General features: G+C 42.8%; 1 protein-coding gene across 4 annotated transcripts in view; it reads right to left on the reverse strand.

Moving 5' to 3' along the window:
• ARID3B (AT-rich interaction domain 3B) overlaps positions 1 to 17,774 on the reverse strand; it is a 50,742-nt gene extending 32,968 nt beyond the window's left edge. For 3 of the 4 annotated variants that reach the window (XM_037047042.1, XM_037047041.1, XM_037047039.1), the window contains exons 1-2: positions 17,667 to 17,774; positions 14,522 to 15,153 (exon numbers count right to left, since the gene is read on the reverse strand). In XM_037047042.1, coding sequence (XP_036902937.1) covers positions 14,522 to 15,076 — 555 coding nt within the window. In that variant the 5' untranslated portion in view covers positions 15,077 to 15,153; positions 17,667 to 17,774. Of the gene's footprint in view, positions 1 to 14,521; positions 15,154 to 17,486; positions 17,634 to 17,666 lie in introns of those variants that run through there. The other variant, XM_037047040.1, reaches the window with a different exon arrangement.
• Between the last annotated feature and the right edge of the window lie 284 nt (positions 17,775 to 18,058).

Genomic DNA, 18,058 nt, shown 5'->3' on the forward strand with positions numbered 1-18,058 from the left:
AGCTGCCACACAACATTGTGCTTACAGTTAACAATGTGTACTGAGCACTTAAAAATCTGTTAAGAGGGGATACATCATGTTTTTTTACAATATAAAAATAAAGAAAAATGGGCAAAGGCTATAAAAGCAGGTAAGTCAAGAGAACAAATACAAAAAGCAAACATATGAAAAGATCGTAATATGATGATACAGCAAATTAAACCTTTCAAATAATCTATCCTACCCCAGAAACATAAACACAAAAGACATAGTCACCCAGCATCTACAAAGACAGTCTATGCTGCGCACACACACGTGTGCTGTGGCCGCACACTTACATAGGTGAAAACATAGAAACAGCCCTAGAAGTTGATTCACGCCTAACTGCGGCCTCCTGTGGGAAGGTAGAGGGAATGGGGGAATGGGAGGATGCGGAGAGTAAGACATTATATTTTCTTTTTTAAAAAAATATTTTATTTATTTTTAGAGAGAGAGGAAGGGAAGGAGAAAGAGTGGGAGAGAAACATCAATGTGTGGTTGCCTCTCATGTGTCCCCTACTGGGGACCTGGCCTGCAACCCAGGCATGTGCCCTGACTGAGAATCGAACCGGCAACCCTTCACTTCACAGGCCTGTGCTCAATCCACTGAGCTATACCAGCCTGGGCAAAGCCTAATTTTAAAAAATAAACAAAATTGTGCAATTTACATGAAAAACAGGGCAAATTAAAAGAAATGAGAAGAAATATAATATTTAGCATCTATTACCTGCCATCACTCTGTTGGGTGCTGGGATACAATAATGATAAAACAGGTATGGTCCCTGTCTTTTTAGAGCTTACCATCTAGTATAGAAATCAGATATCAAAGAAACAAACCACACAACTATAAAACTATAATGTTCAATGGCAGCATATAACCTGTATTACACTAAAGGTAAAGACAAGGCCTCTGAGGAGGTGTTTTTTTTTATTTAAATAATTTTTAATTTTCAATTATACTTGACATATAATACTAGTTTCAGGTGCACACCCCAGTGAGCGATCATCCCAGTAAATCCCACAGCCATCTGACACCACACATATTTATCAGAACATTATTGACAACACTCTCTATGCTGTACTTTACATACCGAGGACTTTTCTGTAACAATCAGTTTTACTTCCTAATAATCCCTGCACCTTTTTCATCCATCACCCCCAAGCCCCCTCCCAGCTGGCAACTGTCAAAATGTTCTCTGTATCTATGAGTCTGTTGCTCGTCTGTTCAGTTGTTTGTTTTTTCAATATTAAAAAAAACATTTTATTTATTTACTTTTAGAGAAGGGACGGGAGGGAGAGAGGGAGAGAAACATCAATGTGTGCTTGCCTCTCGAGCACCCCTACTGGGGACCCGGCCTGCAACCCTACATGTGCCTTGACTGGGAATCAAACTATCGACCCTTTGGTTTGCAGGCCAGCACTCAATCCACTGAGTCACACCAGCCAGGGCACTATTTCATTTTTTCTTTTAAAGAAAAGATTTATTTTTAGAGAAGGAAAGGGAGGGAGAAACATTAATGAGTGAGAAAAATATTAATAAGTTGCCCCTTACACACCCCCAACTGGGGACCTGGTCAGCAACCCACGCATGCGTCCTGACCAAGAAACAAACCAGTCATCTTTAGGTTCACAGGCTGGTGCTCAATCCACTGAACACATCAGCCAGGGTGCTTTTTAAAAAATATATATATATATTCAATTGTTGATATCTACTTATTGCCATTTGATTGTTCATATTTTTTGTCTTTTTTCTTCTTAAAAAAGACCCTTTAACATTTCATGTAATAGTGGTTCGGTAGTGGTAAACTTATTTAGCTTTTCCTTATCTGGGAAGCTCTTTATATGTCCTTTTTATTCTAAATTATAGCTTTGCTACTATAAAGTAGTCTTGGTTGTAGGTCCTTGCTTTTCATCACTTTGAATATTTCTTGCCAATCCCTTCTGGCCTATAAAGTCTGCTGAGAAATTATTTGACAGTCTCTCTCTCTCTCTCTCTCTTTTAATCTTAATCCTCAGTCAAGGACTTACTTATTGATATTATAGAGAGAGGAGAAGGCAGACAGAAAAAGAAACATCAATGTGAGAGAGAAACATCAATCCATTGCCTCTTGTAAGCACCCCAGCTGGAGACTGAACCCACAGCGTAAGCATGTGACCTGACTGTGAATCAAACCTGCAACATTTCAGTTTATAGGATGATGCTCCAACCAAATGAGCCACACCAGCCAAGGCCATCGGACAGTCTTATGGGAGCTCCCTTTTAGGTAACTAACTGCTTTTCTCTTGCTGCTTTTAAAATTCTTTGTCTTTAACCTTTGCATTTTAATTATGATTATGTGGGCCTGTTTGGGTTCATGTTGTTTGGGACTCCTTGGGCTTCCTGGACTTGTAGGTCTACTTCCTTCACCAGGTTAGGGAAGTTTTCTGTCATTTTTTTCAAATGGGTTTCCAAATTCTTGCTCTCTTCTCCTTCCGGTACTCCCAGGATATGACTGTTGATACACTTGAAGTTGTCCCAGAAGCTCCTTACACTATCCCCGTTTTTAAAATTCTTTTTTCCTTTTGCTGTTCATATTGGGTGTTTTTTGCTTCCTTATATTCCAAATGGTTGATGTGATACTCAACTTCATCCACTCTACTATTGATTCCCTGTAACTTGTTCTTTATTTCAATTACTGTATTCTTCTTTTCTGACTGGATTTTTTTCTGCTGTTGAGGTTCTAAGTTTCTTGATCATCCATATTGTAAGTATTTTGAATTCTGTATCTGACAGATTGCTTGTCTCCATTTGTTAGTTCTTTTTCTGGAGTTTTATTCTGTTCTTTCATTTGGGACATGTTTTTTTTTGGGGGGGGGGTCTCTTCATTTTCACAGCCTCCTGTGTTTGTTTCTATGTATTAGGTAGAGCTGCTACATCTACCAGGTTTGGGAGAGTGGCCTAATGTAGTAGGTGTCCTGTAGAGTCTAATGGTACAGTCTCCTCTATTACCCAAGCCTAGTACTCAGGTTGCACCTCTGTGTGAACTGTATACACCCTTCTGTTGTAGTTGAGCCTTGACTGCTGTTGGCATATCCAAGGTCAGCCACCACCTGTGTCCTGCCCAGGATTACACAGAATTAGCTACAAAGCAATCTGCAGAAATGTGCTGCTAGTGCTGGGATTGGAGGTGCCCAGGAGAGTCCAAGCTGTGCTACTGCTAGTGCCTGGCCTGAGGCTACTTAGCAAGAGGTAGGGGCATGCTGAGGCAAGATGCTGCTTGTTTGAGAGATTTTAGTAAAGTATAAAGCATGAGCCAAGACAGGTCATTCATATAGAAAAGCCACTGGGAACAGCTTGGGTGGGCATGCAAATTTGGTGGGGTCTCAGGGAATCCCTGGGACAGGGCAAACAGTGTGAATCAGGTTGATGGAGACTCCGATATGGTGTCCCCCTGCAGGCTCTGTAGGGGGAGGGCTGAGAAAAGAACAAGGGCCTCAGCCAGCACTTCTGTCTGGAAGAAAGCTGCCCCCACAGCGCTTGCCCTGATAACAGATAATGTCAATTCCACCTCATATGTCCCTGGTGCCTTTGAACTGCGATCCCAGCACTGGAGCTCAGAAAGAATAAGTCCAAGTAAGTCCATGTGTGAGCCCTTCAAGAGAAATTGCCTGGGATTCCAAAAGCCCTCTGTCTCACTCAGCCTCAATTCCTGCTGGTTTTATAGCCAGAAGTTATAGGGACTTCTCTTCCCAGCACTGGAATACTAGGCTTAAGGTCTTGTGCGGGGCTCAGACCCCTCACTACTCAGGGGGAACCTCCATAGCCGAGATATCCCTCACAATTTTTATCTGCCACAAGTAAGCACAAGACCAGCATGTTCTGCACCTCCGCCCCTCAGTCTCGATGTGGCTTCTTTAAATTCCTAGCTGTAGGACTTCTGTTCAGCTAGATTTCAGGCAGTTCTGAATGATGGCTGCTCTGTAGTTTAGTTGTGGGAGGACTGAGTACCATGTTTACCTGCGCCACCACCCTGACTGGAATGAGGAAATGATGTCAAACTGGGAACTGAAAGCTAGGTAAGAACCTGGGGGAGTGCAAAAACAAGGCTGGAGAAGCAGGCAAGTATCAGATTATGCAAATTACAAATAAAGCAAGTGACATCATACTTGGAGGGCATTAAAGGACTGACATAATTTGATTTGTTTTTCAGAAGGTCACTCTAGGTCAAGGGTGTCCAACCCATGGCCACAGGTCACATGCCACCCAAGATGGCTATGAACGCATCCCAACACAAAATTGTAAATTTACTTAAAACATCATGAGACTTTTTTTGTGATTGTGTGTCGCCATACCACATAAAGTAAATGTACATATGTTCTTGCTATTTGTATGCATGAGTGGCTTCATTTTATAGTGGTGTGTGAGGGCAGATAATAAAATCATCACCATCAGATGTTACATGTGTTCGTGGTGACTTAGCAAGGCAGTGATTATCAGTATTTCAATCTACCATTGGAGCTTTAGGTGTTCAAAGCTATTTTTAAGTCAGGTAAGCATTCTTACTTGATTATTAAAGGTACTTCCACACCACGCTTTACAGATGGCCCTCCCACTCACTTTGCATTGGCAACTGAGAGGGCTGTGAAAGGGCCCAAACCTTGCTATTTTCCTGTCAATTTTCGTAATATAAGCAAATAAAGCCCCTTATCTATTATTACTGTTTTAATCCCAGCATGGCTTCTACAACATCTCAAAAGAAAAAAGAACCCCAAAAAGAAAAATTATGGATGAAAGCCCCTGGCTAGTGTGGCTCAGTGGATTGAGTGCCAGCCTGGGGACTAAAAGGTCGCCAGTTCAATTCCCAGTCAGGGTACATGCCTGGGTTGTGGGCCAGGTCCCAAGTTGGGGGCGTGAGACAGGCACCTGATTGATGTACCTCCCGCACACTGATGTTTCTCTCCCTCTTTCTCCCTCCCTTCCCCCACCCAGAAGTAAATAGATAAAATCTTTAATACAAATAATAAAATTAAAATTTTTTTTAAATTACGGATGAGGGAAGATTGTTTAATGAAAAGTGGATAGATGACTCCTTTTTTTTTCAAGGCAAATCCTACGGTGTTCTGCTTTATTTGTAGGGAATTTGCACAAGCTTTCAAAGACTGTAATTTGAAAAGGCATTCTATACAAAAACATGCTGTCAAGTTCAATGCATATGAAGGACTGTGCTGTAAGGACAAAAGAGTGGAACTGAAAAAACGTTTGTCTTCTCAACAAAATTTTTTCAACAAGTTATAATCTGGGCAGACTCCATTGCAAAAGCTAGTTATGTGGTAGCATATTTAAGAGCAAAAAAATAAAAACCATTTACTGATGGTGAGTTTATTAAGTAATATATACAAAGTGTGGCAGATGTATTTTGCCCTGAATAAAGGGGGATACTTCTAAAATCAGTTTGTCTCACCAGACTACAGGCAGGTGAACTGAAGAAATTGGAAAATCTATCGAAAGAAGTTTGGAGAGTAAACCTGCTACTTTTAAATTGTATTCTCTGGTGATGGATGATAGCGCTGATGCTACAGATATAACAACTCGCCATTTTTATTAGAGGTATTAATGATGAATATAAAGTCACTGAAGAGTTGGCTTCTTTAGTGCCATTAAAACACACAACTAAATCAAGAGATTTATAAGAAGCAGTAAAAAATATGTTATGGTGATTTTCTTTGTCTATTGTCAAGAAATCTGGTACAGTTACTGATGGTGCCCTGGAGATGGTAGGTAAAAGAGAGGGACTTGTAACAGTAATAGAAGACGATACAATCACATTTTATGAAGTATCATTGCATAGCACATCAAGAAAATTTATGCACAAAGGCTTTAAAAATGGGTAACACCATGCGAATCATCACCAAGACTGAATTTCCAAGGGCCAAGGTACTGAATCATTGCCAATTCCAGGAATTCCTCGAAGTGTTGATGCTGACACTATGGCGACATAACTTACTTTTCAGAGGTAAGATGGCTAAGTTGAGGCCAAATGTTGAAAAGATTTATGATTTGCTACATGTTATTAAGTTGTTTATGGTATCATCAAACAAACTTGTGCCAAATTTGATGATGAAATTGGCTTACAGATTTAGCATTTTTAGTGGATTTAATTGCTAATTTAAGTGAGTTAAACATGCATCTTCAAGGTATAAACCAACTGATAAATACCATGTTTCAAACCATAATAGCGCTCCAAACGAAACTGAAATTACGGCAAGCTCAAATCAAGACAAACAACTCTATGCATTTTGACACGTTGGCTAAACAGAGTCCTGTGAGTGGCGAAAAATATGCAGCCTTGCTTTTCAATTTGACACAAGAATTTGAAAACAGATCTCAAGCTTTCTGGAAAAATAGTCAATATTTTCCTATATTTGTGACCTCATCTTCTTTTTTTCTAACTTTTTGTATGTTTTAAGATTTTATTTATTTTTAGAGAGAGGGGAAGGGAAGGAGAGAGGGAAGGAAACATCAATGTGTGGTCACCTCTCAAGCACCCCCTACTGGGGACCTGGCCAGCAACCCAGGCATGTGCCCTGACTGGGACTGGAACCGGCGACCCTTTGGTTTGCAGGTACTCAATCCACTGAGCCACAATGACCAGGGCTACAACTCCATTTTCAACTGACATAAATATGTTACCTGCTAATTTTTCAATGGAATGCATAGACCTGCAGTCTGACATTCAACTTAAAGAGAAATTTGATCATCTCTCTCTCGCTCTTCTTTTTTCACTGGACTTTTATAGGTCCTATCTTCTCAGAGACAAATTTCCCTTGCTTCACAACCACACCTTATTCATGTCATTGCTATTTGGCAGCACCTACATTTGCCAGCAACAATTTTCAAGAATGAAACACATTAAGAGTAAAATTAAAACCAAAATATCTGTTGAGCACCTTGAGAACTCACTGGGAATGGCAACTGCTTCTATGAAACCAGATGCTGATGCACTGGCTTCTCAAATACAACATCAAACATCCCACTACTTTTATGTTGCCCTCTTTTCTTTTAATTTTAGAATAAAAAATATTTCAAAAAAATCAATGACATTTTATTACTTAGATATGTACATTTTCTATATTAATGATGACAAACTTGGGACCTGCTCAACGATTTAAAAGGTTATCAAAAGGGCTGCTGCATAATTACGGTTATTACGTGCGGACTTTTCTGCTTAGCTGCAGTGGTGGATTTCACAAAAATTATGCACAGACTTTTTTTTTGCTCATCAGTTTTCATTAGTGTTTGTGTATTTAATGTGCAGCCCAAGATGATTCTTCTTCCAGTGTGGCCCAGAGACACCAAAAGGTTGGACATACATGCAGTATGTCCAACATATGCCTATGTCCATACATGCAGGGGCTGTGTAGAGAACGTATTCGAATGGGGGAGGGAAGACAAACGAGTTGGTATCCACAGCAGTAGGTAGGTAGCTGGGATTGGGCCGGTAACAGTGGAGAAGGGAAGTGGCAGGATTCTAGATATTTAGACGAGACAATTGATAAGTCTTGGTGATGGACTGGACATCACCATATGGAGTGACAGTATGACAGATAGTCAACTCGAAGGTTTCTGATATGACTGACCAACTCTATAGAAATGCCATTCGCAGAGAAGGAAAATAAAGGAGGGAATAAGTTGGAAACCAACAGATTAGTTTTATGGGAGTTAAACNTCCACAGCAGTAGGTAGGTAGCTGGGATTGGGCCGGTAACAGTGGAGAAGGGAAGTGGCAGGATTCTAGATATTTAGACGAGACAATTGATAAGTCTTGGTGATGGACTGGACATCACCATATGGAGTGACAGTATGACAGATAGTCAACTCGAAGGTTTCTGATATGACTGACCAACTCTATAGAAATGCCATTCGCAGAGGAGGAAAATAAAGGAGGGAATAAGTTGGAAACCAACAGATTAGTTTTACAGGAGTTAAACTCGAGATGCCAGTAAAAATCTAAGTGGAAATGTCAAGGAAGTAAGGAATATACCCATTTAGCTCAGAATGGAAACACTGGCTCAAACATTAAGTATCAGAATCAAATGTTTGCAGAATAATATTTAAGCCATGAAAGTGAAAGAAATTGTCCAGGGGGAACATATAGAATAGTTTATGACTGAGCCCCCACCCCCACCCCCGGAGGAACTTGGGAGTTCTAGAGGTCAAGATAGAAGAGAAAGAGATAAGGAAAATAAGCTAATGGGGCTATAGAAAGCAAAAGAGAACATTTCAGAGGCAGGGGTCAACTGTATCTGATATTGCTGAGGCAGCACATGAGGGGAAGGCCGGCTGGGCTTCACAACATACGGGCCATTAGGCAGCCTTACCAAGAGGGACTTTGGGGACATGGAAGAGACAGTCTGGACGAGTGTTGAGGAGTGAGCAGGAGGTGACAAAGTGGAGGTCAGCAGTGCAAGTAATTCCTCCGAGAAGCTTTGTTCTGGGGAAAGGGTAGACAGGACTACAGAAAAGCTGGAAGATGTGCTAGAAGGAAAACATTTTTAAAAGTGACCTCTCATTTTCTTGTAACAATCGAATCTGGCATATTTATTAAGGGAATTTTAAAAAATTTGGTGAGATACTAGAAGATCTGTGAATGTGGAAAAGGTTTCAGAAGAGAGTCCAAAGTTTCAAGGAAATGGAGGTTCACTAATAGAGCAAGTCCCTGAAAAATTAGGACAGCACGGGAGATGGGACACACATGGAGGAGTCAGTGTTTGGTTGAAAGGATCAGGACCCAAGTTAAGTCATTGATCTTGTCTTTGTAACAAGTTACTATGTAGCTTACTTCTACCTAAAGAAGAAATATGCACACATTCCTACTTTAAAATGGAAGAAGCAGCTTCAAAAGTGCAATGGTGTCAGCTTGCATAATCCTGAAATGTTTCAGAGAACTCCAGAACACGAGAGTTTGGCCCCAACTCTAGAAAAAAAGGAGTTATTACAGCTCTAGGATTCATGGAGCATCTTACCTACAAAGGTAGTACCTACAAAGTCTGAAAAGTTGTAGCTCCAAAGAGTATTTAGGGGCCGATAACAATTCAACCTAGCTTTTGTATGACAGTATAAACTTTACAAAGATCTTTCACACTGATATTCTTCTTCCACTTTTGTAGTATCTTTATTTTTTAAACGCGGGGTCTAGAGCGATATGAAAACTACATCAAAATCTCTGTCATACTAGATAATTTTGAGCTTTGGGGGAGAAAGTGAAATTAATGAATCCAATGCACAATAAATTTTAGGAAGATCTGAAATGACTCTGGAAATGCAGATAAATGATCAAGAAGCTTGGATACAAGCAAATACAGAAAGAAAGTACAATTTGTGTTAATAGGAAGATGGCTTTTAGTTGCTTGCTATAATTTGGGAGGGAGATAATAAAATAAATCAAAAGGGAAAAAACCCCACCTTTGTAATACCTTTAAAATCACTTCCTGAGGATGGTGAGGGAGGATTACCATCCTCTGGGGCATTTTGGACCTGAAAATTCTTTCTTATGGAAGACTGTCCGGGCATAGCAGGCTGTTTAGTACTATCCCTGGTGTCCACCGACAATTTGCCTGTGGCACATTCTCCCCCACTCCCCTCAATCAACATAACCAAACAAGTTTCCAGACACTGCCAAACATGCCCTGGAAGCAGGAAGAGGTGGGGAATCCCTCCACGTGAAAACCACTGACCTAGATGAATTCCACTGTGACTAGATGCAAAGGGCAGGCAAGATAAACCTACAAAGAAAGTAGGGAAAGCTTTGACCTTATTTTTTGCCAGGCAACAGTTTGTACACTCTTTACAAAAAGCATCTAATATTCCAAAGACATGCAGTATGTACCATGAAAACCAGGCTGAACCCAAGAGAAGACACCTTACTGCTTAGAGGGACTCTCGGCTAAGAGATTCTGGAGACCAAGTAGGCAGTCATCCTTTTTCTTTCCCATTTAGAGTAACTAACTGCCAAGGTATGGAAAATCAGACCCACACACTCTGGCTCCCACATGCCTATCAAGCCATCTTTCATCTATCTAGGGTATGGGAGGGAGTCCATGCCCTTCTGGTAACTTGGCTTCACTAGTGGGTTCCAGACAAAGCCTGTGCTGCCTGAACTGCTCTCTTCGGGAGGACAGAAGACTGACTACCCAACAGCCCCTAGCTGGTTGTATGCTGACAGCTCACTGATCTCCCTTGAGAGAAAGGCTACTCAGCTCTTTGTTGTCTTGTTTTACAATTATTTACTCTGCCCATTGAAATCTGATTGGCTTTAAAACCCTGGGCTCAGAGGCATTATTCATCTTCCCACCCACTCTGATGTAAGAGAATCCTACATTCTTTCTAAGGATCCAGGCTGGAGAAGCAATTATTTTCTAAAAGATTTTTCAAAGAGAATCCATGAAATTATTTTGACTTCACATGTTCTAAGGGATTTCAGAAATAAAGGATAATCTGTGGAGCCCTTAAGCTTTTCAACTTCTGCTTTTCAGTTGAAAGATACATGCCGCCTCTCCTACCCATCAAAGTCTTGCAAAATACCTTTGAATATTCTTGTTGGTTTACCAAGTTATGCTAGCTATGCTATCGACCAAATTAACTCTTTTACCCTGGTGTGTGAATGTTTGAAGCAAAATCTTGTTTTAAAATTATCTGCCCACACAGCTCAGACTGAGCAGTTTGGCTTCAGCAGACTTAGGACAGAGTGAAATCGTTGCGGCTCCAGGTCCAACAACCCCTCTTGAGGTTCCCACACCGCCTCCGCTAGATGGTGATGGGCTCCTTGAGGGAGAAGCATGCCTTAGTCCATGGAGCATGGCCCAAAGAAGCCTCTCCTGAAGTTTGTTGTATAAAAAGAACAAAATGAACACTACAATACATTAACAATTAGAACATTTTGTGTCAATCTTTGTAATTAAAAAAATTTTTTTAAAGATTTTCATTTATTTATCTTTAGAGGGGAAGGGAAGGAGAAAGGGAGAGAAACATCAATGTATGGTTGCCTCCCATGCATCCCCTGTTGGGAACTGGCCTGCAACCCAGGCATGTGCCCTGACTGGAAATTGAACCGTGATCCCTTGGTTTGCAGGCCCACGCTCAATCCACTGAGCTACGCCAGCCAGGGCAATCTTCGTAATTTTTGCTGAAGCAAGAGATCCTTTATTTCTGCTCTCTAGTAAATAACTGCTTAAGAAATGAAAGATTTTGGATAATAAAAAAACTAGTCTTATGGTTCCTGATGATTGCTATAGGTTCTCCCAATTATTTTTTTTAGCCCCTCTTCCAAAGCAGGACTTAAAAATGGCTCTTACATCCCCAAGCACATCATTTACTGCTTTATAAGCAGGATCAGCCATGGATGGGTAGCTCAGTTGGAGCATCCTCCCAATACACCAAGGTTATAAGTTCGATGATCCCTGGTCAGGGCACACAGATAAGCATCAACCAATGAATGCATAAATCAGGGGAACTACAAACAGGTTCCTTCTCTCTCTCTCTCTCTCCACCCCCCCTGCCTCCACCCCTCTCAAATCAATAAATAAAAAATTTAAAAAGAAGAATAAAAGCAGGATCAGGCAAAGGAGGAGGGCACAGACCACAATGATTTTATAAAATTAAATTTCAGAAGGAAAGGAGGTACATATCTGAGATTTCAAGCCACTGTTACCAATGACCCCCTCACCCAATTCTTGATCTTCAAATCCAGGGGCAAAGTAAATTCAGGAGTCAAGATTAGGCCTCAGCTACTCTGGCAATTATAAAACATTTCAGCAGTGCTCTGCCATGCAGTCTATAATTAGTGAGTATGCCTCAGAGACTTAAAAGGAACTCAACGAGTTTCAGAAGCCCACAGCCAGTCCCCCTGAGCCCTGAGTTGTGTAGTCACCAGGCTGCTGCCGTCCAGAACCCAGTGCTGGGTGCCTGCCGTCACATGCACATGTGTGCACGCACACGCCAGTTCTGAAGAGTCTCTTTTTTCAAAGCTCTAATGGCTTGACCTCAACACCTGCTGCACTTCCTGAAGACAGACAGGCTCTGGAGCTCCACTTGCTCCTCGCACGCGGCTGCACTTTCTAGGAACGACCGCACACACGCAAAGGCTGGCCAGCTGCCAACGCAGGGGCAGCCCAGCCGCCTCAGGCCTGAACTTTCCCAGTGCCGTCAGGGCGGGATCCCACTATGAGCTGACTCAGCGGCCAGCATGGAACCCTGCCAACCACTCAGTAGAGTGCGGGGGCTGCCGGCAACTCACAGATGTCTTGCTAACCAGAGCAATCAGCCGGGAGGCAGGTCTGGGCTGGCGGCCAGGCTGCTGCTGTCGTGGAAGCCAGGCTTTTCTGATCCTTGTCCTATCTCTGCCACTACCTCCCTGGCGATCTAAGAAAAAACCTTTGTGTCTCAGCGTGTTCGCTGCCTCAAAGCAGGGCTGTGCAAAATCAGCAGAGGTGGTACTGTTTGTACGAAAGAGCACCTGGAGGAGCAACACCACCTAACCACACGCTAGCTCAGTCAATCCTCACAACATTCTCTTCCACTCCCTCCGCAACCCGACAGAACTCCTTCTCTTGAAAGAACTTTCAATTGCAGACCGTCTCTCCGCAGCCCCTTCTAGGCTCCCAGCAGACAGTATCAGAATAATACATGAAAATGCAAGACTATGAAACACCAGTTTACTGTAACATCAGAAAAAGAGAGAAACTAGAGCCAGAAACCTGTTATTTTATTAATACTTTTGTTATCGCCTCCATTTTTTCATTTCTTTTCAATCAACAAAGAAGATGCCAACCTTCAAGAGTGAGACCTGGCAGGACGTGCTAATACACTGGCTCCCTGGTAGGCCTTGCACCAGTTCTCTCTTCCGCTTGCATTCAAACATCCTTTCACAGTGTGGCACTTCTCTACCAGAGAAGGCACTGAATCAGGCAAGGGAAACGGTATGCCACAAGGAAAAAGGAACTATATGGAGCCGTAAAATGCCTTGGGCTCCCCTTCTAAAGTTTTCGTTGTTATTCCTGGCAAGTAGCTCACAAAATATTTAAATATCTCTCAGCTAGCCACTAAGTCTGATAACTTCTGTAAATCTTTCATTAGAGTGTGTGATTGCCATTTGCAACTGGGGATTACAATAAAAATAGTCTTTTATTCACTAAAAAAAAAAAAAAAAAACCCTGTGAGATTTTTATCTCACAGACAGAAGACACAGGCTCAGAGAGCTGAAGAGTCCTATTAAAAGATCACAGGGCAATAAATGAAAGAGATGAGATTTGGACCCCACTTTGCTGGCTTTGGAAACCTCCTGCTGACACTGCTGTTATAAACTCAGATCAACGGCACAGGCTCCTTTATATAAAAAGGCTGATTTTTCAGGTTCCAAAGAACTTTTCATAGGTGACTTAAGTTGCTGTGTGAAAATTCAGTTTTTGTAACTGATGTCTAAACACCACCAGTGGACCCGATGAAGACTATGCACTTACGGGGAGTACGCAGAAATTACTAGCTTTATCATGAGCTCCCCACCCAAGCACCAATAAGTCACTTAATCTGGAACAATTTATCACTGATCCTGTTATTTGGGTGAGGAAAAGCACATGGCAGGTCTTAGAAGTCAAAGGCTTTGTTGGGAACGGATCCCTTAGGCTCCACTCCCTGAGATAATTCATTATGACTCTGCAATGTATATGTAGTTAAAGCTCCCTAGATGACTCTAATGCTCACCATATTTAAAAATCATTTAAGTTTGCCTTGGCTAAAATGGGAATTTTGAGGTCTACTTTTCCTGTGAAATAAAATCCTGACTAAAGGCTTCTTGTTAGAAAATGTGCACACAATGCAAGTGCTTCTGGTCAGTTAGAGTTAGCATCAAAATAACAAAACCATCCTTAAAGAACATGATCCTGGGTTAGCCTGGAGCTAAGAAACTGTCTTCAGCAAGACTGTTCTTTGCTCTGGCCTGGTGGCTCAGCTGGCTGGAGCTTCGTCCCATACACCAGAAGGCTGTGGGTTTGATCCCCTTGCAGTGCACAGAACAGAAGCAACCAATCACTGTTTCTTTCTCTCTCCCTTTCTCTCTCTAAAATCAATAGATGTATCCTAGAGTGAGGATTTTTTAAAAAGTTAAAAAAACCTGTTCTTTAATATTACTACTAGAAAAACTATAATTAGAGTCATATACCTCATTTTTAGCTACCCCTCATAACATTATTGCAAACTCATCCTTCCTTTAAAAAAAAAGATTATACTGACATTCTTTCACTTCAAACTTGGAATAATGTATATGAGCAATGACTCACACATTTCATTGCTTTTTAATCAAGAAAACATGTTATGATAAAAAAATCCAGTCTATTCACGCCTAAGCTGCTGGTCACTGAAGTAGGGTGACAAGGCACACACACTGGCACAGACCTTGGTCCTGGCAGCTCACGACCCGCTCTGGCTAAGCCTTTAGGAAGAACAAATGACCCGCACATGAGAAAGACTGACCTGTTTGAGCTGCTCATCCTGATTCCAGCCTGGCTGTCCAGCTGTGGAGATTGCAGGCGGGGCCTTGGTATGGTCTTTGGTATGGTCTTCTTGGGCTTGCTGTCCATGTGGTGGGAGACCTGGTGCTGGAAGGAGACCAGATATGGGTGCCACTCTGGGGTCTTGGCAAGCCACTTTCTGCCCTTGAGAATATTTTGAAGCAGCCCGGGCCTCTTTCTCAGCCTCCTCTGCAATGTCATCATCCCCACCGTCATCTTCCAAGCCTCCCTCCTCTTCCTCAGGCTCTGAGTTTGCGCTGCTCCGTTCAAAAACTCGGGTCACTGCTGTGGCCGGAGGAACTCTGACCAAGGGACCCAGGGAAGAGCTACCAGAAGGCCGCCCTGGTGTGGCAGAAAGGAGAGTCTGCGTGACCAGCTTCTGGGCATACAAGAACTGGGCTTCTCTCATCTGCTGTCCTTGCTTCTCTCTGGCATCCATCCCCAGAGGAGCTGGGTGCGGTGGCTGCGGTGGCTGTGGTGGCTGTGGCTGTGCTGCTTGCTGTTGCAGTGGCTCCATCACGGCCACGAGCTTCACCCTCCAATTGGCATGGTTCTGAACCTGGGTACAGCCCAGGAAGCACACTGGGTCTAAACCTAAGTGATCAATAAAAAACACAAAAAAGGAGAAAAAAAATGGAAGAAAAAAATAACCCACTTCTGTAAAACAGGTATAAGAAGGCTTTCTTTTCTTCAGTAAAAGGTATGAGTTCTGAATACTAAACGTATGTTCCTGAATTTTAAGATGGGTGAGTGGTGGGAAGTTCAGGGATGGGTAAGGCAGGGAAGCGTGTGAAGAAGAGGAACGGGATTTAAGAGGGGAATATGGGATGAATCTTAGTAGGGATGGACTACTACAGGTATAAAAAGAAGTAACTCCAGGCATATCTAGTATATACACATCTGTGTTCTGATCTCTCTCCCTCAACATACCAAACACTAATGTGTTTACTACTGGAAAGGCAACTAGGCTTGCATTGTACAAAGGCTGTAAATATGAAAACCACAATAATAAAGAAAAAGAAGAGCTTGCCTACAAAATAGAAAATATTGCTTATGTTCTCAGGACCATCAGAGAAAGAAATTATCATCCAAACTAGACACAGAACTATCAGGTGGACAGAATGATTTCTTTCATAGACAAGAATTTAGAAAACTGCTCTTGAGTCTAAACTTTTCAAATTTCCCAGATCAAATTGCTAGCCTGCTTTTCAAGTGGGCTGGGCCATGCCAACAGGACATTATAGCCTAAAAAGAATCCAATTTCAACAACATGAAAGAATGTATGCCCCCCTCCAATCCAGCAAGGAGGCAAGAGTTTCAAATTGCAATGGTCACTCAAAAACAAACAGGGGGGTATGCCTCTGGAGATTTGAAAGTTAATTAATTTGAAATAGATATCACTATTATCTAAAGAGCAAGTTAATGCTTTTTTTTATACACAGCCAAGTAAACTTCCTATTCCCTTTCTTTCAGATTCACTTCTACTATATTCTATGATGAATACAAGAAGAAAAGGCTTTCAGGCCAAAAATATTCCGGGGGCTGGTTTATCAGCATTCTTACCAATCAGTCTCCAAATACACACCCCTTTCACAAGCTCTCCTCCTTTTACTCCCCCTTCCCTTCCGCCTCTCCAATCCCTACCCCCAACAAGCGTCCCTTGAGTTCTGATGCCTCAGCAAGGCTTCATAACTGAATGGGGCTTACTACTATGCCTGGGCAAATTTTAAGTGAACAAGGCTTGCAATATGGCATACAATGTTACCATCACGTGAAAAGAGAATGCACTGCACACAGGCTGGGACTTGCTATTTGCATTGTTCTGTTGTTTTAGGACTGGTTGGAAAGGTTAAAAAAAATAAAATATCTTCAGCATCTTTAAAAATTCATGGGGAAATAATCACATCCCCAGCAATAAAAACTGCTTTGATGTATAAATATTTTAATGGGTTAGGCAAAAAGGGTCTAATTTTTAAAGCTAGGCAAAAAACAAATAAATAAATTCTAATTTTGTTTGTCTTAGAAGCACTGCTTTTACTTTTTGAATTCTAACAAAGATTCAAATTCCAATTTGCCTCCTACTACTTTTAATTCTTTGCCTAGCACTTTACAAAGTGTGTTTTGCCTGTACCATACTTTCATTCTGCTTTAGCCCTTTTTATAGTGTAACGAAGCAGGAAGATTTACACCCACATTAAATCCAGTTAGCAAAAGTGTTCATTTTAAAACATGAACAATTTACATCAAAGAAAACTAAACCAAAGAATAAGGCAAATTATTCGTTGGCCATTTTAATTTTCCTTATAATCATTACAGTCAACCAGGGGCAAGACATTTTTCAACCAAGTCCTACCAGTCATTGAACCGCTTCTTGTGGCACCATCTATGCTGTCCCCAGCAGAGGATGTGTCTCGCAGCATCTTTAGTAAGACTGAAATGACTCAGTTCTACAACTCAATACACACACCCTACCCCCAAAAGCCTATCTTCCCTGGTCCCTAAGCAGCCAGTTGATCCAAACAATACCACCTGCTTACATTTAAAAAGCTCGTCTCAGAACTCTAAGCCACTTCATCCCTTCACACGGTCCCCTCCCCCATTTCCCCTAAAGTTCCCCGACAACCAAGTCCGGAGCAACGGACTGTTTGCAGCTTTGAACCAGGTCTCGTTCACCACTTCCAGTACCTTCGCTGCAGGATCTCTCTAGCCCCGGCCTCCTTCGAGCCCCATACCTCCCTCCCTGATTACTCCCCCCCACACACTTTTTATACCCCCCAATCCAGTCCGATTACTTTTACCTCTGCCCAGCCTTCCCCGCCAATCCCCTGGATCTTCTCTGATTGTCTCTACCCCATCTATCTCGCCTCCTCAGTTCCTGGGGGATGGGGGTAGAGCCTTACTCGGCCCATCCCTTTATCTCCAATCACCTTAATGGGCGCAGAGCGTCTCCGGTCTCCTCCCAGCGCTCTGACTTTTTCTCCGCGGTCCCTGGTCTCCGCCAGCCAGCGCCTTCACGTCTATCCTTGCACACCTGCCCCTCCGTCGCCTCCACCTGCTACAGCCCCCGCTCCCGCCGCGACTGGGGTAGCCAGGCCCGCATGGCTTACCTGTACTAGGAGCTCCAGGTCCGCGGGCGGTGGAAGAAGCAGCAGCTCAGACCCCAGCGCCACCGCTGCTTTTCGACTAGTCCGCAGCCGGGGGGCCACAGCCGGGGCGGGGCCCGCACCGGAAGCGGCGCCGCGGGGCCCGCCCGTCGGCCCTGGGTGGGGAGGGGCGGGGCCGCTGAAGATGGGGCGCGGCCTGAAGCCGGAAGAGGCCAAAAAGGGATCGAGGGGCGGGGTCAGGCGGAAGTGACTTCTAGGGACGGACCCGCCCAATTAAATCGTGAGCGGAAGCGGGTCGAAGCGGGCGGAAGCTTCCGCCAGTCGGAAAGCGCAGACCCGGAGGAGATCCATTACGAGCACTTCCGCGGAGAGTTGAAAAGAGCTGGTGTATCTAC

Source organism: Sturnira hondurensis, unplaced genomic scaffold (assembly GCF_014824575.4).
Source record: "Sturnira hondurensis isolate 20B ecotype Veracruz unplaced genomic scaffold, ASM1482457v3 Scaffold0005329, whole genome shotgun sequence".
In the NCBI taxonomy this organism is placed as follows: domain Eukaryota; kingdom Metazoa; phylum Chordata; class Mammalia; order Chiroptera; family Phyllostomidae; genus Sturnira; species Sturnira hondurensis.